This window comes from Dama dama, chromosome 14, assembly GCF_033118175.1.
Source record: "Dama dama isolate Ldn47 chromosome 14, ASM3311817v1, whole genome shotgun sequence".
NCBI classification, from domain to species: domain Eukaryota; kingdom Metazoa; phylum Chordata; class Mammalia; order Artiodactyla; family Cervidae; genus Dama; species Dama dama.
Genome location: NC_083694.1, coordinates 23699386 through 23727313, shown reverse-complemented (window position 1 = coordinate 23727313; position 27928 = coordinate 23699386). Strand labels below are relative to the sequence as shown.

The following is a 27928-nucleotide window of genomic DNA, read 5'->3' as shown; positions in this document are numbered from 1 at the left end:
CTATGGCCAGTCTGCCTGGGGGCTGAGGTTGCTCTTCTTTTCCAGGAGTGCTCGCCCTACGCAGCCCACCTCTACGACGCTGAGAACCCGCGCACGCCCCTCCGGAACCTTCCTGGCCTCTGCTCTGACTACTGTTCTGCATTCCACTCGAACTGCCACTCCGCCATCGCCCTGCTGACCGATGACCGCCGCCTCCGGGAATCCCCTGGAGAGGATGGCACACGCTTCTGCCACCTTCTCAACCTTCCCGACGAGGACTACTGCTTCCCCAGCATCCTGAGGAGAGGCCATCTCAACCGCAACCTGGGCGCGGTGGCCGAGGACCCTCGGGGCTGCCTGCAGCTCTGCTTGGCCGAGGTGGCCAACGGGCTGAGGAACCCGGTCTCCATGGTCCACGCTGGGGACGGCACCCACCGCTTCTTCGTGGCCGAGCAGGTGGGGGTGGTGTGGGTCTATCTGCCTGATGGGAGTCGCCTGGAACAACCCTTCTTGGACCTCAAGAGCCTCGTGCTGACCACCCCCTGGATTGGGGACGAGAGAGGCTTTTTGGGGTTGGCTTTTCATCCCCGATTCCGCCGCAACCGGAAGTTCTATATTTATTATTCATGCCTGGGCAAGAAGAGGGTAGAAAAGATCCGGATTAGTGAGATGAAGGTTTCTCGGGCTGATCCCAACAAAGCTGATCCCAAATCAGAGAGGTGAGGCGTACGCATGAAAATCTGCAACTGTGTGCTGTGTTACAAAATATATGCCAGTCGGTGCTCTGAGATGAGACAGTGGAACTTTCCTGGCTTTAGATCTACTAGCTTATAATGATGACAAGAGTCATTGCTGATTAGTGGGTTAACCCAAGTTAGAATCTTGAGTGGATGGTCTTCATAACTATAACCACCCATCTTTAGAATTACCTAGAACCATGCTTGCTTGATTTTATAGAGGGTAAGCAAAGGCCAGAGGCCATGAGGGTTTGAGAAATGATTTTAGATAATATCCACATTAAATATAACAGTAGCCTCTGATTATTGTGTGACCATTAGATCTCAGGCCTTTTATCTTGAACATGGGCATTCCCATCCTCACCGGAAAGCTTGACACAAGGTAATTAAGCCTGGTCAGATGAAGGGCCCGGCTCTAACGAACCCTAAGCTCATGCTCTTTTGCTCCACCATCCCACCCTTTTTTCCTACTCCATTCTGCCTTGTCTCGCTTTTCCCATACAGACAGGTTTAGAGATTGAAAAGAGCATGAAGAAGTGATAGACTAACCCCTGCTAGATTGTCCAAAGGAAGGGACTGGGGGTTCTTGTAGAGCAGAGAGTAAGGCTGAGCACTAGAAAAGGGTGATGATTACCCTGCTGTGTCTACAGCTTGTGAAGTCAGGATGTGAAAGAAAAATGATCCATGACGGAGTCATACTAGGAAGCAAGGGGTGTCCCAGAGCTGCTGAACTACCTGTTTTGTGGTCCTTGGCTGGCTTGGACCAGTCATTTCTGGATGTCTCAAGAGGATGCTATATCAGCTTTCATCAAAGCATGGTTTCTTTTTCCTTTCAGGGTCATTTTGGAGATAGAAGAACCAGCCTCAAATCATAACGGTGGACAACTTCTTTTTGGCCTAGATGGCTATATGTACATATTCACTGGGGATGGAGGACAGGCTGGGGATCCCTTCGGCAAATTTGGAAATGCTCAGAACAAGTAAGCTGGATGCAGGCCTTCCCTGGTGTAATGTTTTTCCTGAGATGGAATTTGCAGAGGGTCAAACCCAACTCATTTACTGCAAGATGTAGTTTCTTCTGTTGACACAATGGGAAGAACATTTGGTTTACTTTTCTTGTTTTTTTTTTTTTTTTTTCTCAATATTTACTTGGAACATTTATTTATTTGGCAACCTCGGGTCTTATGTGGGATTGTTCACTGCAACTCTCAGTCTCTCTAGTTGTGGCATGTGGGCTTAGTTGCCCCATGAAATGTGGGATCTTAGTTCCCTGACCAGGGATCGAACCTATGCCCTCTGCATTGGAAGGTGGATTCTTAACCATTGGACCACCAGAGAAATTCTGTCCTGTACTTTTCAGGCATAATGTATTTTTATAATTAATATTATGGATGTTCAACATGACTCTCAGAGGGCCATATAAAGATGAATTCAAGATTTTTAATATAAATGAGTAGGACATTATTTACTATGTCATGATCTGACCATCTAGTTCAATTCAGCTCAACAATATTATTGATTACTGTGTTCCAGGCACTGTGTCTTATGTGAAGATACACGAGTAGTTAGTTAATGAGGCTAACAGAAGCAACAACAATGTATATTTGTTGCTTACTGGGTGTCCAATGCTATTCTAAATACCTTATGTTTATTTGAGCACATAATTCTGACAGCCACAAGGGCCAAAATTTTAATCTCTTTTCTTGGTTGATGTATTCCCAGCCCCTAGAATAGTGCCTGGCAATGGTGTCATGCCATAAATACATTTGGAATGAATGGATCCTATGAAGTATAGGTATTATGATAGCCATTTTACAGACAAGATAATAGAGGCGGAGAGGAGTGAAGTAATCTATCCAAGGTCACACAGAGAGTAAGTGGCAGAACCAAAATTCAAACTCAGACAATCCAGTGAGGCTATGCCAGCTAGAGGAAGGTCACGTGGTCCTTCTGCCCTTTGTACCCAGCAAACACGTGGCTCTCATTATCCCTAGTAATAAAAATATTAGGGTTGATAATAATAAAGAGGTTGCATTTGTTGAGTGCTGACTGTATGTCAGAAACTGCATGACATGCTATATGCACACTAACTCATTTAACCCTTACATCACAACCACACTGCAAGATAGTGTTACTCTCCCCTGCTTTACAAAGCAGGAAACGGAGGCTCAGAGACCACAGTCATTAGCAGACCTGCTCAAAAGCCTCTGTTCTTTCTACTGACCACTTTGTTACATGAGGAAGAACAGAACCACCCTCCTTTAAAAAATTCATAGTATTAGACCAAACCTGAGAGAAACCACCCCATTATAAAAGCAGAAAAATTGAAGCTGCAACTTGCTGAGTGTCACATGCACCAGGACTACATCAAACTTTTGCCTAGTAGTTCTCTTTGAATCAAAAATTGGAAAGTCTTAACTATATATATATATATATATATATACACACACACATATATATGTGTGTGTGTATGTGTGTGTATATTATCTCCCCATGTAATTCTTGGTTTTCAGTTGAGATCCACTCTCAGTAGACTCTCTTGGGCCATCTCCTCTAGTTCTGAGATGTTTTATTTTATTTAGAATACGTAACCTGAGATCCACTCTCTTAAAAAATTTAAGTTTGCGGTACAGCATTGTTAATTGTGGGGAAAATATACAGTGGGTCTCTGGTACTTACTACTCTTGCATACAAATGGCCAACAGGTACACGAAAAGGTGCTCAGTGTCATTAATCATCAGGAAAATGCAAGTCAAAACCACAGTGAGATATCACCTCACACCTGTTAGAATGACTATCATAAAAAATCAAAGGACAAGTGTTGGCAGGATGTGGAGAAATTTGAGCCTCTGTATACTGTTGGTGGGAATGCAAAATATACAGTGCAGTAGCTATGGAAAACATTATGGAGACTCTTCAAAGAATTTTAAATAGAACTAGCATATGACCCAGCAATCTCACATCTTCATATTTCTCCTGTTCCTGTTTTTGGCCTTCTTCCTTTCAGAAGTTCCCTGCTGGGGAAAGTGTTAAGGATTGATGTGAATGGGGCCGGCTCAGGCGGCAAGCGGTACCGAGTGCCCGTGGACAATCCATTTGTTTCTGAGCCAGGGGCCCATCCTGCCATCTACGCCTATGGGGTCAGAAACATGTGGCGCTGTGCCGTGGACCGAGGGGACCCCGTCACGCGCCAGGGCCGAGGTCGGATGTTCTGTGGGGACGTGGGACAGAACCGGTTTGAAGAAGTTGACATCATTGTTAAAGGTGGAAACTATGGCTGGAGGGCAAAGGAGGGGTTTGCATGTTACGACAAAAAGCTCTGTCAAAACGCCTCTTTGGGTAAGTGAGGAGCCCTCATTTCTTGAGTGAATGGAATGAGTTGCGGGTGGAGATGGGAGAAGAAAACCTGGGACTGGCTTGCGCTGCAGGTCCTTACAGTGCTTTGGTCTGTCTCCTGTGGAACCGTGCTGTCAGAGTGGCCCTCTAGCCAGTGGCACCTGAAACTCTGGGCATTTCTCGTTAACTAATGAATTGAATCCTGGGTGGATTGGGGGTGTGGTGGGATTGACCTAGGAATCCATATTCCAAATAAGTTACTCACATGATTTTCAGGCATACAATTTTGAACCATCCTCAAAGGAAAATAGGTGGTTGTATATTTTTATTTGGAACTGCCACTGAAATGATATCCCATATATGGTCCCTAAACATCAGCAATCAAGGTATGCTTTAGAAACTCCATCTGGCTTAAAATTCTAATTTTCTGACTTTATCACCATTGCTTGGTCTTTTTGTCCTTCTGTTGCTGAACTCAGGTTCGGTTGCTTGTTACTTAGGAATCCAATACTGAGAGACAAGTGTTGACTGCAAGGAAAAATAGCTTTACTGAGGAAGCTGGCAACCCTGGGGAGAATGTGGACTTGTGTCCCAAAGAACCAATTTCCCCTTGTTAATCAGGGGAAGAATTTTAAATGGGAGTTTCAGGGGCATATAGGTGGAAGGAGAGAGCTATGTAGGACAGGACAGCCATCTCTGACACTTTTCTTGAAATTGGTCATGCGGGGTGGTCTGATCAGTTATCTTGGTTGTTTTAAGTATAGTTAATCTTTATTTCCAGGGTTGCTTTGTTTCCATTTCCTAGAGGCCAGTTCTTGGAACTGGAAGATGGAGCAGTTTATGTTATGGCTACAGTCTGGCCATCATGTAGTTAACTTCTTCCACCTGGTGGGAGTTTCATTATAATACTGCTCAAAGGACATGGCTCAGTGTATATCTATAGACTCTGAGGAGGAATTAAAGGTCCTTGATTTAGTTTAATGACTAAATTATTTTTATTTTGTTCTGTTTGACTATTTTCCTTGCTTCTGTATTTTTTCATTCCTCTGATTAAATTTATTCTTTGGCTAAAGTTTTCCTATAGACAAAGGGTAGGCAGAGGACAAGGGATGGTCTGTCCTGAGAAGGTCTCATAGGGTCCTGCTCCGTTACACTAAGTTTCAAAGCAGTCATCCAGGTCCTCACAATATTCCAAATCCTATACCTGAGTATCTGCCATATTGACCTGGGGGAAAAATTTAAGGGTATGGATTTCCAGGTCACTGCCCCACAGGTGGGGGAACTTTAGGTTTCCTCTCTGCTTTCTGAGGCCAGTCAAATGGGAAGCTCACAAATATGGCTGGTCTGTTGAGAAGATAAACATGATTTGCTTGGCTTTCTGTCCTCCCAAAGACCAAGAGATGAAACATTCTCCACTCAGCAAGGCAATTGATTGTAAAAACTGCCTTCTTCCTCCTTGAAGCTCCCAGGTTTAGCTATGACACTTTCTCCTTGTTCCTGGACAGACGATATTCTGCCAATCTATGCTTATGGCCATGCAGTGGGCAAGTCGGTCACTGGAGGCTACGTCTACCGTGGATGTGAATCACCAAATCTCAATGGTCTCTACATCTTTGGGGACTTCATGAGTGGGTAAGGAAGGATTGATGTCCCCTCTCTCTTTTTCAACATTTTAGTTGGAGTACAAATTGCATATCACAACATTCAATGTCTTAACAGTGTGGCTATATAGTTTTACAAATGTATACCCTTGTATTAAGACTAATCGTATCAAGATGAAGAACATTTCTGTCACTGTAGAAGGTTGCTTCTTGCCTATTGCCTGTCAGTACATCGGACCTTTCTCTCTGCCGCCCCCACATTAACCAGAGATAACCACTCTCATCACAGATGCTTTTTCCATTGAATAATATCTGTGAAATTTGTGAATACTTTTGCATGTATCAGTAGTTTGTCTCTTTTATTGCTTTGTAGCATTCAATTACATGAATATGCCAGAATTTATTCATTTATTTTCCTGTTGATGGATGTTTTGGCTGTCCCCAGTTTGGGGGGATTGTGAATAAAACTGCTGCAAAGCTTTGTAGTTTTCAGTGTAAAAGGTCTTGGACATCTAAGTATTTCATAGTGTTTGATGCTATGTTGAATGTTACTATATATTATATATACATATATACATACACATATATATATAAAACAAATATATATTCAACATATATATATATAACATATATGTTAATTCATAACATAACTAATTTCTTATTAGTTCTAGTGACTTTTTTGTTTATTCTATTGGATTTTCTATGTAGAAAATAATTTCGCTATGAATATGGATACCTTTATTTTTTTTTTCCTGAATTGGAAGCCTTTTATTATTCTTTTATTGATTTGTTGCTTCATTTTAACCTTTAGTACAATGTTGGATAGAAGTGAGGGAAAGCATTCGATTTTTTACCAATAAGATAGATGCTGTCAGCTGTGTTTTGTGTATGCCCTTTATCAGATTGAGGACATTTCCTTCAATTCCTAGTCTGCTGAGAGTTTGTATTAGGTACGATGTTGCATTTTGTCATATGCATCTTTGCATCTAGTGAGAGAATCATGAGGCTCTTTCATTTTTAGTTTGTTAATATGGTGAATTGCACTGGTGGATTTTTTCTTTTAATCACTAAAGCAATCTTGCATTCCTGGAATAAAACTATCACTTGGTCATGTTGTATTTGATTAATACATTGTTTTTGTTTTAATATATTGTTGAATTCAACTTGCTAATGTGCTTGGAATGTTTGCATCTGTGTTCATGAAGAAACAGATGAACGGTAGTTTTCCTTTCTTATAATACCTTTGTCAGATTTTGGCCTCAGGTTAACGTGAGCTTTGTAAAATGAGTTAAACAGTATTTCCTTTTCTTTAATTACCTGGACTAATTTGTGTAAAATGTTTTTCTTCCTCCCAAGTGAAGCCATCTAGATCTGATGTTTAATGGTAGATGACCATTTTAATGGTAGTTGGGCCCTGTTTTTTGATCCATTCTGACAATCTCTATCTTTTAATTGGTACCTTTAGACCACTGACATTCAAAGACATTATTGCTATGGTTGAAATGATATCTACCATACTCACTACTCTTCTATTTTTTTATTTTGTTCTTTGTTCCTGCTTTTTCTTCTACTCTTTTTCTGCCTTTTGCAGATTTAATTGAACATTTTATTTGATTCCATTTTCTCTCCTTTGTTAGCATACTGATCATACTATTTTTTGAAATCTTTTTTAAGGAGTTGCTTAGAGTTTGCCATATACATTTAGAACTAAGCTAAGTCCACTTTCAAACAACATTACAAAACTTCATGGGTAGCCTGTGTTTTGTAATAATAAAATAATCCTACTTCTTCCTTTTTGTCCCTTATATCATTGTTGTCATTCATTTCACTTATATATAAGCATATATAATAATTATAACAGTGATATATAATAATTATTAACATAACATTTTATAATTTAATAATACTGTTACTTTATATATAAGCATACAAAATTAAATACATTGTTGCTATTAGTATATTGAACTAACTTCTATCTGTTAGACCAGTAAAGAATAAAAAAAATAAAATTTTGATTTTTACCTTCATCTATTCCTTCTTTGCTACTCTTCCTTTCTTTATATAGATTTGCGTTTCTGACTGATATTATTTTTCTTCTCTCAAAAGAACTCCGTTTAACATTTCTTGCAAGGTAGATGCACTGGCAACAAATTCCCTCAATTTTTGTTTGTCTGAGAAAGTCTTTATTTGTCCTTCATTTTTGAAATATAATTTCACCAGGTACAGGTTGGTGACTTTTTTCTCTAAACACTTTAAATATTTCACTCTGCATTCTTCTTGCTTGCATGGTTTCTGAAGAGAAGTTGAACATAGCTTTTATTTTTGTTCTTCTATGCTTAAAGTGATGCCCCCCCCCACCCCCAGTTTCTTTTGAGATTTTCTTTTTCTTTATGTCTGATTTTCTGTAGTTTGAATAAGCTATGCCTATAAGTAATTTTTAAAGAATTTATCCTGCTTGGTATTCTCTGAGCTTCCCAGATTTGTGGTTTGATATCTAACAGTAATTCTGGGAAATTGTAAATAATTATTGTTTCCAATATTTCTTCTCTTCTCTTTCTTTTCCCTTTGATATTCCTGTTATACTTATGTTACAACTTTAGTAGTTGTTTCACTTTTCTTGGATGTTTTGTTCTTTCTTTTGGTCAGTCTTTTTTCTCTTTGCTTTCCAGTCTGGAGGTTTCTATTGATATATTCACAATCTCAGATTCTTTCTTCAGCCATGTCCAGTCTACTAATAAGCCTGTCAAAGCATTTTTTATTTAAATTACGGTGTTTTAGGTCTCTAGCATTTCTTTTTGATTCCTTCTTAGAGTTTCCTTATTTCTGCTCACATTGTTCTTGCATGCTGTCTGCCTTGTCCTTAAGAGCCCTTCACATATGAATCATAGTTGTTTTAAATTCTGAATCTAATAATTCCAACATCCCATGCCACATCGAAATCTGGTTCTGATACTTGTTCTGTTTCTTCAAACTATGTTTTTTCTGCCTTGTAATTTTTTTCCTGGTTGCCAGATATGATGCACTGGGTAAAAGAAACTGCTGTAAATTGGTCTTTAGCAAAGCGGTGGTGATGTGTGGGGGAGAGGAAGTGTTCTAGTCTTATGATTAGGTCTGAGTTTTTTAGTGCGCTTGTGCCTCTGGACTGTGAACTTCATCAGTGTTTCTCAGAAGCCCTCCTGCCTCCATACACATTTAGGTGGGACAGGATGGCTAGAGTTGGCTAGAGCTAGGTACTTCCTTTCCCCAGGTCTGAGAGGTTCTGATAAAATCCTGGCAGGTTAGTCTTTGGTTAGTTTCTCCTGAGGACAGACATTTGATAAGAGAAACAGAAAGCACTGGTGTATTTCAAAATGATTCCTTTCCCCCTCCTCCTGCTGGAAGCACAAGCAGATTTTTCCTGATACTTATTTTAGGAAACTGGTCAAGCTCCTGGAGGTAAAACTCACAGAAGTGTGGGGACCCTGGATGACTGGGCACCCCTGTCTAACTCACGCTTTGCCCATATGGAACTTCTAGCAATATGTCAATTACAGGTTAGGTTCTCCAACCCCAGAACTGATACCCATGAAGGTTTGTGCTTGTGGCTTTCTGTAAGTTGTGATTCTCTGTATCTGCCTGCTTGTCTCTCCAATGCTGGGGGCAGTGGTTTTCCCTGTGACCTCACTTCTCTTATGAATCTAAGAATAGTTGTTGATTTTTCAGTCTTTTGCTTATTTTAGGATGGTGTGCCAACTTCCAAGCTTCTTACTTGCTGGACCAGAAACCAGAAGTCCTCTGAAGTGTTCTTTGTGGAGTCTTTTAAATACAAATTCAGTTTCTTTAATAGATATAGGCTTGTTGTTGTTTAGACGCTAAGTCGTGTCTGACTGTTTTTGACCAATGAACTGTAGCCTGCCAGGCTTCACTGTCCGTGGGATTTCCCAGGCAAGGATATTGCACTGGGTTGCCATTTCCTTCTCCAGACACAGGCTACTCAGCTTGTTTCTTTCTGAGTGAGTCTTTGTAGTCTGCCTGTCAAGGAATTTGTCAGATCTTTGGGATTTAATTGTTCTTTATGTTTTTCCCATAACTTCTACCCACCATTTCACCCCCACACATAACAGATATGCAGTGATTTTTAACTGAATCATATGCACTAGAATTACCGGGGGTTGAGCATCTCAGTTTCTATAAAACTTTTCAGCTGATACCCCTGGTTACCCAATTTTCTTTCCCTTTTGAACTAAAAACCTTCTTTTAGTTCAGATAGATGACAGTGGAATATGAAGGAACATCTGCTACTCTACAGACATAACAGTAATAATAGCTACTGGTTTTGAGTCCTTACTATATGCTAAGCACATTGGTAATATACGAATATTTACAAATATTATCTTATTTAACCTTAACAATTCTTGCCTATAGTAAATTCTCTTACTATCCACCATTTTATAGATAAGAAAACTGAGGCTTAGAGATGATAAGCAACTAGCCAGCTAATAAAAATTAGTCTTTTGTGGTGGTACAACCTTCACAGGACACCAAACTTCTCTTATAATAGCAAATGAACTTCCCCATCTAGGGCAAGAGGGTGTCAGAAATATCTCTGAAGTAGCTTTTTTGATTCCTAAGGGAGGTTAGTTATTGATCTCCTATGGGAGACTCAGTCCTAGTATTCCAGGATTCCCAGATTCTAGGAGGAAAAAATATATCCTGCCGGGTAGAAATATGGATTCCTAAAATATAAGGTTTTGCTTTTCATCTAGTCGACTTATGGCTTTGCAGGAAGATAGAAGAACCAAGAAATGGAAGAAACAGGACATTTGCCTGGGCAGCACTGAGTCCTGTGCCTTCCCGGGGCTGATCAGCTCACATAGCAAGTTTATCATCTCCTTTGCTGAAGATGAAGCAGGTAACAAATGTTCACTGTTTATTATCTTTCTGGTTACTGGATCTTAGATAATCACAGACATTGTAAACTGAACATTTATGTTGTTGTTTAGTCGCTAAGTCATGTTTGACTGTTTTGCAACCCCATGGACTGTAGCTCACCAGGCTCCTCTGTCCATGAGATCTCCCAGGCAAGAATACAGGAGTGGGTCACCATTTCCTTCTCCAGGGGATCTTCCTGACCCAGAGATCACACTTGTGTCTCCTCCTTGGCAGGTGGATTCTTTACCACTGAGCCACCTGGGAAGCCCTAAACATTTATATAATAATTATCATTGTTGTTGTTATTATTACTCTTATTATTTAAATAGAAACTACTGCTTCTCCTATTTTCACTATCGGCCACCTTTTATAATGAACTGGATACTGTTCTAGGCACTTCACATTTTAAAATCTTATTTAATAATCACAACACCCCCATAATGTGATTATTTTGCTTATTTCACCAGTGAGGAAACAGACTGACTATGCCAACTTATCCCTTCTTGGCTGGCTTACAGCTCACTGTGCAAGTAGTCCAAGGTCTGCACTCCGGTGTGTTCAGTCCTTTGACTATGAAGGAGGCTCTTGTGCTCTTCCTCCCTAATTCTGTTCTAATCTGTGATTATACAAACGTAGACAGAGCCAACAGTAGGTATTTATCCTGCTGGTGTTGCCTGGGAGAAAGTACCTCTGATGATCAGCCACTGGCTGGGCTGGACTCTTGCTGATCCTGCCCAGAGTTTGTTAGGCAACTTCTGTGAATGAACAAGGGAGAATTTCTTTCTTGAGAGATCTGGGAAAAGGGTAGACAGCTAGGTAGGAGGCTACACACTAGAGCCATTAGGCGTATGTTAAGGGCATCAGCAGAGCAAGGCGTTTGTGCACATATGAGAGAGAGAGGTGAAGGGAAAGAGACAGGGATGTAGTGCTAATAAATATTCACTCTGTGTTGACTTATATGGGTGGGATGGTGGGGGTGGGAGGAAGATTCAAGAGGGCAGGGATATACATACACACACACACACACACACACACACACATATATATACACATACATACTTATAGCTGATTCACAGCTTCCCTGGTGGCTCAGACATTAAAGAATCTACCTGCAATGTGGGAGATCCTAGTTCGATTCCTGGATTCAGAAGATCTCCTGGAGAAGGAAATGGCAACGTACTCTTGCCTGGAGAATTCCATGGACAGAGGAGCCTGGTGGGCTCCAGTCCATGGGGTTGCAAACAGTCAGACATGACTAGGCGCCCCAGGCTTTCACTTTCATATCTGATTCACACCGCTGTGCAGCAGAAGCTAACACGACATTGTCAAGCAATTATCTTCCGATTTTAAAAAACATAAACTAAAAGGGATAACCGACAAGGACCTACTGTTTAGCACAGGGAACCCTGCTCATTGTGGTAGCCTGGATGGGAGGGAGCTTAGGAGAAGATACATGCATGTATGTGCATGGCTGAGGCCCTTGCTGTTCACTGGAATCTATCAATACTATTAATTGGCTCAACACCAATATAAAACAAAAAGTTAAAACGAAACAAAAAAATCCCCATACAAAACAAACAACAAAAAAATGAATATCCTCAAATTTTGCACTCAGAAAATGAAGTTTTAATTTGAGCTTTATATAAGTTATGTGTCATTTTGAAAGTTAAAGGTTTATTTTGTTTACATAAGTGATGACAAGGCCTGTGATCCTTCCAGTGTTTGGCATTGCATCTAGCCATGCTCTGAGGCATGGAAAAGAACAAAATGATCTCTTAGGGGTCCCTTCCAGACACAGGACTCTCTACAAGGGTTAACCAGAGCCTTGATGGTTTCTTCAATGTTTGGTTTCTTTCCACGCTGAGCCACGGGTGGCTGTACCACAGCTTCACTTGAGTGGGACATAAAGAAAGCCAGTCAGCAGCTGCACCCTTCCTCTCAGCTGGCTTATGTTTTTTTATTATTAAATAAAAAATTTTTTTTTGTCCATGCCATATGGCATATAGGATTTTAGTTCTCTGGCCAGGGATCAAACCTGCATACCCTGCATTGGAAGTGAGGAGTCTTAACCACTGGACCGCCAGGGAAATCCTCAAATAGCTTGTGAATAGATAGTTTGAGATGAATATTTTATAGAAGCAGATGATATTTTGGAAAATTTAAGCATTCTTAATAGAGAAAAGTCTTTGTGAGTTCCAAATTGGAAGTCCAAACATACGAAAAAGGGGTGAAACCACAGGCTGGCACATTCAGTGGAAAGTGGATGATGTAAATGAATGTCAGCCACAGGCCATGGTAGGGCGTCTCCCCTGCTGGTGCCCCAAGGAGGCTGGAGCCCCAAGAGCCTGGAGACCCCTGGAGGGAGCCTGCCCGGGGCCCCTGGGCTGCCACATTCTGTGGCTTGTTCCTTTTCAGGAGGCCACAGAAAAGCCAGGTTTTGGTGGTTTGGTTTGTTGAGCCCATTGACTTCTTACAGGAGAAAACAAGGCAGTTTTTGAACACCACTCAGTACCTCTGGCAAACAGAAGTGTCCTTGGCTGAATTTGATGCAGTGGACTTGCCAAGGTGTTCCCAAGCCAGACTTTGCCCAAGGGCAGCCCTAAAACCAGGGTGGCTGTTCCCAAGGCAAGTTATTTCCTTCAGAGTTGCATGCTTTTATATTTTTTGCAAATGATTCAGATTTTCTGTGTGTGTCATAGTCTTTCCCATTATTGACATATTTAGAACCGAGTGTGATAAATCCCATTTTAGTTGCACCAGAGCTCTGCCTTCACTGTTGCTACAGTTATTTCCTGACTCTTCCAGCCGACAGCTGGCACAAGTAAACGAGTGAGTAGATGGAGTGAATGGTGGGTGTGGGGCTGTATGGCTGAGTTCTGATGGGCTGGGTTTCTGAACATCAGTCACTGAAGCACATTCCCAAGAGGGCTGGCTGAGGTCATAATGATTGCAGTAAATTCATATTGCATATGTTTTGCTTTATATAGCCTGTTACAGTTTTTTGGTGTGTTGTTCTTACCCTAAAATATAGTTCTAAAGGGGCTTCCCAGGTGGCTCAGTGGTAAAGAATCTGCCTGCCAATGCAGAAAACATGGGTTCGATCCCTGGGTGGGAAAGATACCCCCTGGAAGAGGAAATGGCAACTCATTCCACTATTCTTGCCTGGAAAATCCCACGGATGGAGGAGCCTGGCAGACTACAGTTCATGGGGTCACAAAAGAGTCAGACACGACTTAACGACTAAGCAACGACAACAATTTAAAAATGTCAGTTAGACCCTACAGATGAAATTCACTTCTAGCATTGTCTTCTAAAAATATGATAGGAAGCCTATGGCATGTTTAGGATATATAATTTACATAAACTATAGTCATGTGTAGGGAATATGCAGCAACACAGGATTTCCAATTCTTTTAGACCAGAAATTGCATGGTTTGGAGGCACCCGTGCCCGAGTGACCTGTGTACATGTTGGTAGACAACTCATTTATCTCATGTCAACATTACCTCGGATGAGGTGATGGTTTTTAATCAGAGGGGCCAACTGGCTCTAGGGAAATGTTTGTCCTAACTCCTCAGGCCCCCACCCCCACCACCCCTTACAAGCGGAAGATTATAGTGTCAGTCCACAAAACCAGTCTATCAGGCAGCTGTTTCGTTGTATGCAGGGCTCTGCAAAGAACATTAGCCTCACACTAGGCCCGAAACAAATATTAGTCACTGTTCACCACAAATTCAAGGAAGAAGATTGTTTAAATAGCCCAGAGCCATTTAAAGCTCTAGGTTTTTCCAATTTGTACCTTGGTAAGATATTTCCTTCCATAAATTGAGAGGGCTTGCATGAAGCACACAATAGCAAGAGTATTAAATCCAGGGTGGTAGGACAAACATTGTACCAGGCTCAAAAAACTATCACAGTGAATAGAGCCATAAGGAAGTAAGAGGAACTGCCGATGATTGAACACTTTCTCACTTAATACCTAATAATCAGGGGAGGTATTGTTATCTCCCTTTTACAAATGAATAAATAACACGAGGGTTAGCCAGCTGGGGAAGTTGCCCAGGACAATACAGATAGTAATGAGTGTTATCAGAATTCAGACTCAGATTTATCTAGCTGAAGTTGGGCACATAAACCCTTCACTGTCTCTCATAGAGAACTGTGAAACGAGGTGGAATGAGGTACCTACTCTGAGACGGGAGTGGTGTTTTTTGGAGTTCAAACAGGAGAAAATGGGAGGAAACAGGGGCCCTTGTGAAAGAGATGAAGGGAACAGTGGGTGGAGGTGATTTCTGCAGGGTGCGGAGAAGACCAAGTTGAGGGGCTGAGGAGTGAGGGGAAGATCATGGGAAATAAGGAAGCCAGGACTGAAGAAGGTGGAGCTGGAGGACAGAGTGAAGAGGGGGGCAGGGAGCGGGGACTAATGCACTAAAGAAGGGTTGAGTGAAAGTCGCTCAGTCATGTCCGACTCTTTGCGACCCCATGGACTATATGGTCCCTGGAATTCTGCAGTCCAGAATACTGGAGTGGGTAGCCTTTCCCTTCTCCAGTGGATCTTCCTGACCCAGGAATCAAACGGGTCTCCTGCATTGCAGGCAGATTCTTTACCAACTGAGCTATCAGGGAAGCCCTAAAGAAGGGGTAACAAATAGTCTGTTGGATTGCAAGGAGATGAAACCCATCAATCCTAAAGGAAATCAACCCTGAATATTCACTGGAAGGACTGATGCTGAAACTCCAATACTTTGGCCACATGATGCGAAGAGCTGACTCATTGGAAAAGACCCTGATGCTGGGAAAGATTGAAGGCAAAAGAAGACAGGGGCAGCAGAGGATGAGATGGTTGGATGGCATCACTGACTCAATGGACACAAGTGTGAGCCAACTCTGGGAGATGGTGAAGGACGGGGAAGCCTGCCGTGCTGCAGTCTATGGAGTTGCAGAGTCTGACAAGACTTAGTGATTGAATGACACTGGCCAAAATGATTGTTTGGATTTTTCTGTAAGATGTTATGGAAAGCCTGAATGAACTTTGACCAACTCAATAATAAGTGGTCTTCAGCCTGTAGCTCACCTGTTTCTGGGTTTCACAGAGAATCCTTATCAGTATTGAAGAGCTGGGGAGGGAGAAGGAGACTCACTGAGGTGAAGTTTCTGAAAGCAAAGTGGTGATAAATGAGATGAAAAACCTTTGGTTTATGGAATGTTATGGGCTTCCCAGGTGGTGCTAGTAGAAAAGAACTTGCCTGCCAATGCAGGAGATGTAAGAGATGCGGGTTTGATCCCTGGGTCGGGAAGATCCACTGGAGGAGGAAATGGCAACCCACTCCAGGATTCTTGCCTGAAGAATCCCATGGACAGTAGAGCCTGGGGGGCTACAGTCCATAGGGTCACAGAGTGTCGGACATCCCTGAAGTGACTTAGCACGCCAGCAGAAACGTTCCCCTGTTGGATGACACTCTGAGGCGGTCTGGGGGCTGAGATGGACTTTCTCCTTGGGGAGCTCACAGCCCTTGAGGCCTCACTGTCAGGTGGGACTCTGGGGACCCCTTCCTGGGGCTCATGTATTTCAGGGCCACAACCGCCTGGTGATGATTTTCTGCACGTCTAGCTGTCTGGGCCCAGCCTTGTGTCCTGTCTTGATGGTCTGTTCCTGTTTTCTCAGGGGAGCTCTACTTCTTGGCCACCTCTTACCCCAGTGCCTATGCACCGCGTGGATCCATTTACAAATTTGTTGACCCATCAAGGTGAGATTTGGGTTCCTTTTCTTCTCAAGTGACTTGAATTAGTCCTTATCTCCATGGCAGATCAGAAAGACAGTCTTCACTCCCCAAGAATGACTATCAATAGAAGTGATCAACACAGCAAATCTTTGCTTTAGATTCAAAGCAGATTGGACTGCTGAAAGTGTAGGACAGTTATGGAATATTTGGGAAACGAGCTCTTCATGGCTGAAAATAAAGATCTTGAGCCTTTATAGGATGACTAGTTGTAGACCTGTAGCTCCTGTCTTGTTTTTTTTTTTTTTTTTTTTTTTTGCCACACTGTGCTGCATACTGGATCTTAGTTTCCTGACCAGGGATTAAACTTGCACAGTGGAAGAGTGGAATCTTAACCACTGGATTGCCAAGGAAGTCCCTTGTTTGTTTGTTTTTTTAAAAATATGCTTCTGGAAACTTCTGTCTGGGATCATCTGACAGTGGTGTACAACTCTGACCACCTGGGTAAATATTGCTGCCCTTCCGTGGCTTGGTCTTTGGCAAATACAGTTGGCCCTCCATATCCGTGGGTCCCATGTCGGTAGATTCAACCAACCTCGGACCAAAAATATTTTGAAAACTTCTGGAAAGTTACAAAAAGCAAAAGTTGAATTTGCCATGCCTTGGCAACAATTTCTGTAATATTTGCAATGGTATTTACAACTAATTGCATAGCATTTGCATTCTTAGGTAATGTGAGTAATGTAGAGATGATTTAAAGTATATGGGAGGATGTGTAGGTTATATGCAAACACTCCATCATTTTATATAAAGGACTCGAGCATCAGTGGGTTTTGGTATCTGCAGTGTCTTGGACCCGTCCCAGGAGAGTCCCAGAAACAGCTGTATCTTCAACTGTTAGGTTTCTCTGTGTCTCCACCTGACCATTTCTAGAATTCTGCGACAGCACTTATTCACTAGGTGGACTCTATGATGTGTAACTGCTTCTCTGCCCACCTCCCTCGGGGACTAACCAACCTCCACTCATCTGGCAAAAGCCAAATTACAGCTTCCCATTTGTGAGGTGGTTGAGTGTGCATCCCTATCTGTCCCTGGGAGAGTGATGCGGGGTATCCATCCTGAGAGCTCTGGGCAGTGCACTGGATTTATTAACATCTCAAGATTCTTACCCAAAGCAAGAAAGTCTCCCCACAAATCAGCCTGAAGGTAGACCTGCCAAGGATGACTTCCCTTGAGGCTTAAGTTACCATATCTGGGGTAGTTATTCAGAGGACATTTGGCAGCTCAGTCCAGCTACTGGTGAGGGCTCAGAAACCTAGCCTAGCTCAGTTCCTCTTGGCAATAGGGCTCCCTTTAGGTGTTTTCAGAAGTTCTTGGAAGGGGCTTTGTCCTTGAGATTGTGCCTGGGGGCTTTCCTGTTGGGGGGGGCAGGGTTGCCAGGGTGAATTAGAGACTGCGCTGTCTCCACTGCTGGGTCTCCTCCATGCAGATCTCCGTGTTCCAGGGATGGAGCAAACCCAGGGTCTTTAAAGTGCTTCTGGTGACTGACCGAGACTGTGTGGGGAGTTTTCTGCTTTTAATCAACAGGTTTCCTGTGTGAATCCCTTCTTCTTTCCTCTGAAAGTTTCCTGATTAGATTAGGGGATAATTTAGCTCACCTCTGGCAGCATGAGAGGTCAATCATAAAGCAACTGTAAAGGCTGTTCCACCTAGAAGACATTGACATTTATCGAGGCATTTCTGTGTCCCAGGCACCGTGCTGGGGGCCGTGCATGCAGGCTGATATTCAATGCTGACAGAATCCTAGCGAGGCAGGGTAACACCCTCAATCAACAGATTACGGTAACAGCCTTACTACTTTCACTCGCTTGCCTGAGGTAGAGCTAGTTAGAGGGGCCAGAGGATGGGAACACATCCCTCTTTCTGGATCAAAGTCTTTTCAACACCTCCCATTCAGTTCAGTTATAATGACGACTTGAATTGTGGAGACTTAAAAAAAAAAAATTCTGTAGCAATGCATCCTGATTCTGCTCTTTTAATTCTTCAGCCCATCTTCGCACTAAATGCACCCATCCCAGCTGGGTATGAATGCTGAAAGCTGGGTATAAATCTTGGCTTTGCTACCAACTAGTTGGAAATGCTCCTAGTCTGCAAAGCCCCTCTTATTTCAGAAGATGCACTCGGGGGACAGCAGTGTAAGAATCAAAATATTAGGAGGCAGAGAGGCTGGTGTTACTTAAGGGACTGCGCCATGAGTATCTGAAGAGATTTTCCTTAAAGGGAATCGCCACTAGCATCAGACCAGAGGCAGAGCGTCGTTCTCATCACCATCACTACCATCATCACCCATAGAGCGTTTGTATGTGCCGACCACTGCTTCAAGTGTTTTTTAAAATCTCATTTAAAAAACAGCTTAGGACTTCCCTGGTGGTCCAGTGGTTAAGACTCTGTGTTTCTACTGCAAGGGGCATGAGTTCAATCCCTGGTCCCCTCCCCTGGTCCCCAGGTCAGGGAAGTTCCACATGCCACACAGTGTGGTGAAAAAAACAAACCACCTCCCACCCCATAACAATAACAACAAAAACAAAAAATAAGTTATCCATTCATCACTTATGGTGTGCCAAGTACACAGGTTTTAGTTAATCCTCCCCATCTCCCTGTGAGGATGGTGCTGTTATTTTTTCTACGTTAATATTTGCGAAAATTGAAACTCAGCAAGGCTTACTTGCCTGTGGTCCCTAGGACTTGAACCCTGTTCTCTGTGGCCATGCCCATGCCAACCCCCTCCCTACACTGTCCCCCAAGGGCCTGCAGTGTCCCTGTGATGCCCGTGTCCTTCCTCCTCTCCACCTGAGCTCATTGAAGATTCCCTGCTTCATCTGTCCCATCCCTGTGGGGAGGGGAAGGCTGACCTCAGTCCTTACACCTCTATACCTGTGGGTGACCCCGATTTCCTGGTTCCATCCTCAGAGTCTTGTGTCCTCACTTTTTCCATCTCCTTTCAGGAGAGCACCTCCAGGCAAATGCAAGTACAAACCAGTGCCGGTGAAAACCAAGAGTAAGCGGGTCCAGTTCAGGCCACTCGCCAGTGAGTCCACGTTTGTCTTTAGGCTTAGGCCTTGGCATCACAGCCTTGGCTACAGTGCCCCGTGCAAACAGCTGCCATCCCGGGGTGGCAGGTCCTCTTTTCTCACCTAAGGCTTATCCTCTGGATGAGGACTATAACCTGCGGCTCAGTCTGTGTGTCTTGGTTGTGCACCAGGGGGAACACAGGCTGCCCTTCATTCATTCGTTCATTCAATCATTCATGTATTCGTTCTTTCATGTAGTACTTTGCAGCAGGCCTTGTGCTAATCCCTGGGGATAGATACACCAGTAACTTGACCAATAGGAGTTTAGAGCCAAAGGAGAGGCGGGCAGGGAGTGCAGGCACTTGAAGAAATAAAAGAACACTGAGATTCTGGCTAGAAGGATGTCCAGGGATCTGAGAGGGCCCCTGAGAGTGAGAAAGGACCTCTTCCTTGCGGTAGGGTGGGGAGTCAGGAAAGACTTTTGGGAGAGAGGTGGTGTCTTAAGGGCACTGTTCTACAGGTACGCATTACTGGAGCGACCCCATTACAAAAGTCTTTTATTTAGATCAAGGCCAGGGAATTAAACATATTAATTTCAAAATAATTTATATTCAAGAACCCTCAAGTGGGCATAGGATTCCTGGGTGGCACTTCCCTTACCGCTGCTTTCCAGGACTCATATTTCTCCTAAATTAATGCTCATTTCCAGAGATGGTCTTGGACTTGCTAAAGGAGCAGTCTGAGAAAGCCGCTAGAAAACTGTCCAGTGCGACTTTAGCTTCCAGTCCAAACCGGGCCTCATCTCAGAAAGACTCCTTCAGGAAGCCAGCTTCTCCCACAAGCAGCCGGAAGACATCTCCAAGGCCTGGTGCAAAGAAGAGAGCCAGGGTGTGGTCCCCAGGCTCCCAGGGGAAGAGGAAAGGGATCCCCAAACGCCCTGGTGGCAGAACCAGGCAGGCCGCATGGCAGAGACGAGCTGGCAGAAGTCTTCCTCCGCCTCTTGGGTCGAGGTGGCCGCTCAGGGGACCAGAAGCACCTCACCACGTGGAAGCTGCTGCTGCTGCTGAACGTGACCTTAGACGTGCGGGAAGCCAGGGGTGGAGGTGGGGGCCGGCAGAGACAGCCTGAGTAGGGCGGCCGGGTTGTCCTCTCCCCGAGTCTTGTCAGCTGAACGGAGGCTCCTCATCTGCTTCTGCGGGGAGACCAATCCCCACCTGGCTGGGGCACCTGGATAATCACGTGCACTAATCTGTAAGCCTGCTTCAAATCCCGCTGTGTGTTTCCGTCTTGCTTTGTAAGTGCCTGTGGGCAGCAGTGATACATCAACACTGGCTCAAATGGACATATATCCTTTGAGCTCCTTGATGTTTGTCTGGCGTTAAGAAATCTGACGTGCCTTACTAATTTGCCTTAAGAACCATGTCTCCCCCATGCTTCCTCCCAGCTCTAAGAGGAGACCTGTAGTGGCAAGTTTCCAAGGAGAACCTCTTCTAAAGTGGTCATCTCCTTTGCCCTCATTGAAGCTCAGGGTCTGAATAAGGGCAGGTCCTATTCTGTACCTCCAGCAACTACTGTTTTGCTCTGGCAAATAGCATAATAAAGGTGATTCCATTGTGCCTACCTGTTGTGTGCTAAGTTTATATACATTTTCTGAAACCTCAAAACTTTGCATCATGTGTGTGGCCATATAACTTATGTTGAAGATGAGAAAAGTGAGGCTTGGTGAGGCTAAGCGGTGTGCCCTAGACCATAGCAGTGAGGGGACAGTCAACTGTTCAGCTGGACTTGAACCAATGCCCCGGTCTGCCTCCTGTGAACTTGCCTCCCTCTAGGGCCCCCAGTGAGGATCTGTGACTTTTAACCAGGTATTTGAGGAATGAAAGCACTAAGAGAGGAAATGATCCCTGTCTTGAAGAAGTTCTCCAAGTTCTGCAAAGCATCCAGAACAGTAAAGACAATTTGACTTAAGCAGAACAAAACCAAAAATGCCAGGGTTGTTAAGGACTTTTAGAGGTCATGCGATTCCTGCTTCAGATGAGGTTGAACATACCCCAGACATATTATTTTAGACTTCCAAAGATATAGATTCCATTTTTTTCTTTAGCAATCTCCATTCGTAGGGTAACCTAACCTAATATAAATACACCAAACCTCTCTTTGAGTCTCTTTCTCTTTTTTCTTCTTTATTAAAGATGCAAAACGCTGGTCATCATTTTCTGAAGACCATTTTTAGATCATCTCTTAGCTATCTCGGCTTCCCAGTTGACTCTGTGGTAAAGAGTCTGCCTGCCAATGGAGGAGACACAGGAGACATGAGTTCAATTCCTGGGCCAGGAAGATCCTCTGAATGAGGAAATAGCAATTCACTCTGGTATTCTTGCCGGGGAAATCCCATGGACAGAGGAGTCTGGTGAGCTACAGTCCATGGGGTCAAAAAGAGTTGGACACAACTTAGTGACTGAGCATGCACCCACGCACGAATGTAACTGCCTTTACCCCATCTCATGGTTTTGCTTTGCTTTACTTTCGCTTACCTTTGTAGCTCTTACGAACACTTTGGCTGAGTGAAAAAAATTGCACGGATGAAAGTTGAGAGTTATATTTTATTTGGCAGGCTTACTGAGGATTATAGCTCAGGACAGCAATCTCTCAGCTCTGAGTGACTGTTCCCAACAGGTAAGGGAGGAGCCAGGGTTTATAGGAGTTTTTGCTGAAAACGGATGAACAACATGTGGTTGAACATCAAAAGATTAATGCTAATCACAAAGAAAATGGACAGCTCATGTTAAAGATCTCAATGCTTTTCTACGTATGGGAAGATGCAAAAGAGTCTGGGTTTATTGAAATTACTCCTTAGATATGCATCTTAACTATCTAGAGCCAATATCTTGTTTTTCTTCATCCTGAATTCCCCTGAAGGTGCACCGTCAGGGGTGGCTTTAGTGACTGATGGCTGGCTGGCCACAGCATTGCTTGTTTACTGAAATGGTAGGTGACGTTCTTTGTATACACTCTCTAGGATATTTGTATACACTCTCTAGGATAAAAATGAATTTCAGGGTCTGACCAACCCTGACATTTTGCACTTTTAGCTTCTCAGATGAAGACACCAACGAAACAATGGGTGGGCTTACATTCTGCATCATTTTGTTAAAAGATGGCTGAAAATCTTGCTTCAGTTCAGGGAGACTAAATCTAACCTTGGGAACAAATATATGTGCTCACTCTGCCTCACTTTTTCCCCTGTACAATCTTTCTTCAAAGACGTGTCAGTCTGGCCCTGTTTAATGAATATGAATGCAAAAATGCTCAACAGAATTTTAGCAAACTGAATCCAACAAAACATAAGAAAGATCATACAATAGGATCAAGTTGGATTCACTCCAGAGTTGTAAGGATGGTTTAACACATGCAGACCAATCAATGTGATACACCACATTAATAAAAGAAAAGACAAAAACCATGATTATCTCAGTGCATGCTCAGTCACTCAGTTGAGTCTGACTCTTGTGACCCCATGGACTGTAACCCCCCAGGTTCCTCTGTCCATGGGATTTCCCAGGCAAGATTGCTGGAGTGGGTTGCCATTTCCTACTCCAGGGGATTTTCCTGACCCAGGGATTGAACCTCTGTCCCCTGTATTGGCAGGCAGATTCTTTACCACTGAGCAACCTGGGAAGTCCTGATTATCTCAATAGGTGCAGAAAAAACATTTGATGAAATTCAACATCCCTTCATGATAAAAATCTCTCACCAAAGTGGTTATAGAGAGAACATATCTCAACAAAAGCCATTTATGACAAACCCACAACCAACATAATGGAAAAATCTGAAAGCCTTCCTGCTAAATTCAGGAACAAGACAAGGATGCCCACTCTAATCATTTCTATTCAAGACAGTATGGGAAGTTCTAGCTACAGCGGTCAGGCTAGAAAAAGAAATGAAAGGTATCCACATTGGAAGGAATGAGGTAAAATTGTCATTATTTGCAGATGACATTGTCTTATATACACATAACCCTAAAGACTCCACACAAAAATCATTAGAACTAAGAAATGAAAGAGGGAGGGATAAATTAGGAGAATGAGATTAACAGATACAAACCACATAAAACAAAAGTGTGTATATATACATATATATCTGAATCATGTTTTTGTGTGCCTGAAAATAAAACAATATTTTAAATCAACTAAAATTAAAAGAAAAAAAGGTCTGAAAGTGTTTTGCGTCTTGAGGGAAAGGTGTTCAGAGTTCATGTGTCTAAGTACAGGACCACATCCATCAAATTCAAGGCCTTTTGAACACAACTTTTCAATAGGAGGATACTGGGTCTAGATATGGGAGCTGAATAGGTACCCTGAAATACTGGGAACCTGGGGAAGGGGCAAGGTATTCCTCTCTGGCCAAGTGGCTTTGTTTTCTGGAAGATGACTGGCAATGCCCATGAACTTTCACAAAGGGGTAAGTAAGTAAGTGTCAGTCACTCAGCCGTGTCTGACTCTTTTCCACCCCATGGACTGTAAACCCATCAGACTCCTCTGTTCGTGGGATTTCCCAGGCAAGAACACTGGAGTGGGTTGCCATCGTGTCTCCAGGGGATCTTACAGACCCAGGTATTAAATCTTGGTCTCCTGCATTGCAGGCAGATTCTTTACTGTCTAAGCCACCAGGGAAGTCTAAATAACCAATAAAAGATGAGTGTGTTTTTCCAGAGCTGACATCTTGGGAACCAAGATAGAAATTCTTACAGTTACATCATTCTCAAAATGAACCCAGTTTAAGAAATACATTTTCTTGTTTTTTGTGGAGTTTAAGATTATATTAGGGAGGTATGTAATTTCAGCTCAACCAATGCCATGGTTACCGCTTGCCAGGCACAGTACTGGGAAGACCCAGAGATGAAAGGTTTACCTGGCATGAACAGAGGTTAAGAATTAACTTGAACTCAAGGTCACAGGATTCTGCACCATCCAACAGAAATGAGAGCTGCAAATGGAAGCCACACATGTAACGAAAATTTTTGTTTCTATTTTTTTTCGAATTTTTCATTAAAAATAAGTAAAAGTAATGCAACTATATTTTAGTTAACCCAATATATTACACGGACATGAGTTTGAGCAAGCTCCTGGAGATGGTGAAGGACAGGGAAGCCTCGCCCGCGTCTGCTGCAGTCCATGGGGTCGCAAAGAGTCAGACACAACTGAGCGACTGAACAACATGTGACAGCTTTGTACCAATACGTAATCAATGAAAAATTACTAACGGGATAGTTCTCTTTTTCTGTACTAAATTTTCTAAATCCAATGTATTCTTTCAGCACATCTCAGTCCGAATATCCACATGTCACGCACTCAGTCAAGGGCCACAGGTGGCTAGTGGCTTCCTTACAAACAATCCTTTATCAAGAAATGCTGGGTGGAGAGAATTCATAAATTCAGAAAAGGCTCTCGCGACTTTAAAAGTCACGCGGCATTCTGCAATTCAGGGGAAAAAAAACGGAGACATAAGACCGGCTGCAAAACTTGGCTTCCAGAGCAGCCCGGGACTGTTTATTTTTGGGAGTCGCTCCCCCTTCCTCTCCAAGGGGTAGGGCCTCGGAGCCAGGCTGGCCTCCGAAGCCCGGGCGGCCACGTGTCATCACGGCGCAGGCCTCGGTCCAGGCCACGCTGGCCAAGCTCGGAGTCCCGGAATCGGCTCAGAACGCGCAAGCGGGCCGCGGACAGGCAAGTGGGCTCTTAGCCACAGCGCTCCCCGCCGGCTGCGCGGCGCAACTGCAGGCGCAACACCGCTTCCGCGCGCGCCCCGCCCGCGGCGCAGTGCCGGGCGCCAGCCGCCCCCTCTGCCCTTTTGTGGCTCAGTGCAGGGCGTGATTTTGCAGGGCGTGAGAACGAACCCCTGGAGCCTCGCGCCTCTTTTCGGGAGCTTGGGCCCCAGGTTCTGGTAGCGCCGCGTCGCCGAGGACCGCTTTTCCTTTTCCTGCTGTTTGTTGCATTCCGGTATTTTCTCTTCCGGGTCACTTCTAAAGAACAGTAAAGCATGTCAGGAGCAGTTACTTTTAATCCTGCAGGAAGTAACGTTTTCAGAAATCATTTTGTATTTTGGGGCATATTTACAAAGGGACGATTTAAAAATAGAGAAGAGGACGTAAGAGGCCCCAGCGAGGATCGAACTCGCGACCCCTGGTTTACAAGACCAGTGCTCTAACCACTGAGCTATGGAGCCTCCTTGTTACCTGGCGCGCTCTAATTCAGGGACATTGGAAACAATATTGCTTTCTGGCAGTCGGAAAAGAGTTTAGCCTGTGCATCCTCTATCAATGGCAATTACGAAAACATCATAAGTAGAAAAAACCCGTTCTGAAAATCGTATGTTTATGATTACGAATCACTAACTCATACCTATGATAAGTTATAGATACAGATAAGTGCTGGAAGGAAAAAAGCAAAAATATAAGTGTTCTGATATTACTAGTGGTATACTTTTACATCTTAAAAGAGTCTCCAATCTGTTGTTTATATGACAATTTGCATCATGTTTCACACAGGGAAGTTGTAGGGTTCTTATTAATTAAGTTATAGATTATGGATGAATTAATTGATTCAACACTTATTTATTATGTACTTACATACTATTAGACATTAGAGTGAATAAGTAAAGCTTGTCCCTACTCTTTTTTAAAATGATTTGGATCATGAAACGATGCCTTATTTCCTTTTGCTTAATTAACTATTTACTGACGGAATGAAATTTTGCTGGCAGCAGGAGCTAGCACCGCGTGAAGGAGAGGATGGGGATCACGCACTCCCAGTGGTCTGCGGACTTACCTCTCTTACCTTATTCAGGTGTCTACTCACGTTACCTTTCGCAACAAGACCCTCCCACCCCTTACTTAAAGCTGCACCATCCTCCTTAGCCTGCCCTTTTGCCCCATGCTACTTACCTAACCTTTCCTGATAGATAATGTGCTTACTGTTATGTCTATTATTTCTCCAGGTTAGGATGATGGTTCTTTTGAGGCCAAGGGTTTTTGTTTTATTCCCTGCTGTATTCGCAGCACCCAGAATAGTGTCTAGCACACAGTAGGTGCTCAATAAAGGCTGTGAGCCAGCAGAAATCAGGAAGACACTTTGGGAAATCAGAAATAAAGGCTGTGAAATAAAGGCTGGGATATCAGAAATAAAGGCTGTGAACCAGCAGAAATCAGGAAGGCACTTTGGGAGAGGCCTTCTCATCATCCTCCCTTACTTCCAAGGCCTCTCCATCCAAGTTGGAATTTTGTAACATCCTTTATTTTCCTGTGATTCATTCAGCCCAGCATTTCACATGGTGAACTCTGTATATAAGTTAAATAAGCAGGGTATCAATATACAGCCTTGACGTACTCCTTTCCCAATTTTGAAACAGTCCCTTGTTCCATGTCTGGTTCTAACTGTTGCTTCTTGATCTGCATATAGATTTCTCATGTGGCAGGTAAGGTAGTCTGATATTCCCATCTCTTGACGTTTTATGGTTGGCCTCGGAATGGTCATGGCACTGGTGAGTGTATAATGAGGCTCAAGGTCCACTGGAAGTTGAATCTTCCACAATCTTGCACCTAGTTGGTTCTAACCAGTTTTTTGTCATGTCCTGTGGCTGTTTCATTCTTTTCAAGGCTGTGCCTTGCCCCCCTCCCTCCTGTTTCACCTCCATTCCCTTGATCCTGTGCTGTCTCTGGCAAGTGGAGCTTCACCAGCAATTTTCTTCTGCACCAACCCTCCTCACAGCCCTGGTGAACAGGATGTGCAGGCAGTTGCAGTGGGATGTGATAGAAAAAAGGCCCCTCTCCTCTCAACTCTAACTTCTGAGCTGTAGGATAAAGGACATAAAGATGAAGGATGAGATGAAAAGAAGGATCAGGAGGGTGGGCATCCTGTAAGGAGTTTAATTAGCTCATAAGTAGTCTGGTGTTAGAGAAACAAGTGTAAGGAGGTTTTATATTTAATTTTCCATCACTTCCTCCTTCTCCTGACCCACTTTATCAAGCCCCTGGTGTCTCATTTGGTAAAGAATCCCCCTGCAACTCGGGAGACTTGGGTTCAATTCCTGGGTTGGGAAGATCCCCCGGAGAAGGGAACAGCTACTCACTCTAGTATTCTGGCCTGGAGAATTCCATGGACAGAGGAGACAGGCAGGCTATAATCCATGGGGTCAGAAAGAGTTGGACACAACTGAGTGACATTTACTTTCAGTCTGGTGTTAGAGAAACAAGTGTATGGAGATTTTATATTTAATTCTATGTCCCTTCCTCCTTCTCCTGGCCCCCTTTATCAAGCCCTTTCACCACCTGTAAAACGGAGTTGATTGTTTCGGCTCCATCTTGGAGCACTTTGGGGAATTCAGCACAATTGAGAACTTGACCCTGGGCAGAGATTGTGAAGTGCCAGCTACAAACATGACAGACGTGCTTCATGGGCTGAACATTCCCTCCCAGTCTAGGGTCGCCCCAGAGTAGAACATCTCAGGGAGAGAGTCCAGCTTGAGGCGCTGGGACGTAGGGGAAGGCATCCCAGGCCCAGGTGGAGTGGAGGGAGAGG

The 27928-nt window shown here is 43.5% G+C and overlaps 1 protein-coding gene and 1 non-coding gene across 2 annotated transcripts in view; one reads left to right on the top strand and one right to left on the bottom strand.

Moving 5' to 3' along the window:
* HHIPL2 (HHIP like 2) overlaps positions 1-25225 on the top strand; it is a 29881-nt gene extending 4656 nt beyond the window's left edge. Inside the window, exons 2-10 of the mRNA XM_061159764.1 lie at positions 46-698; positions 1553-1696; positions 3724-4055; positions 5558-5684; positions 10399-10544; positions 16230-16311; positions 19290-19372; positions 20065-20458; positions 24940-25225. Of these exons, the coding sequence (XP_061015747.1) occupies positions 46-698; positions 1553-1696; positions 3724-4055; positions 5558-5684; positions 10399-10544; positions 16230-16311; positions 19290-19372; positions 20065-20458; positions 24940-25225 (2247 nt within the window). The remainder of the gene's footprint in view (positions 1-45; positions 699-1552; positions 1697-3723; positions 4056-5557; positions 5685-10398; positions 10545-16229; positions 16312-19289; positions 19373-20064; positions 20459-24939) is intronic.
* Positions 25226-25504: 279 nt separating this feature from the next.
* TRNAT-UGU (transfer RNA threonine (anticodon UGU)) lies at positions 25505-25577 on the bottom strand. The gene has a single exon. It is a non-coding gene; the product is annotated as a tRNA-Thr (tRNA).
* Positions 25578-27928: the final 2351 nt, after the last annotated feature.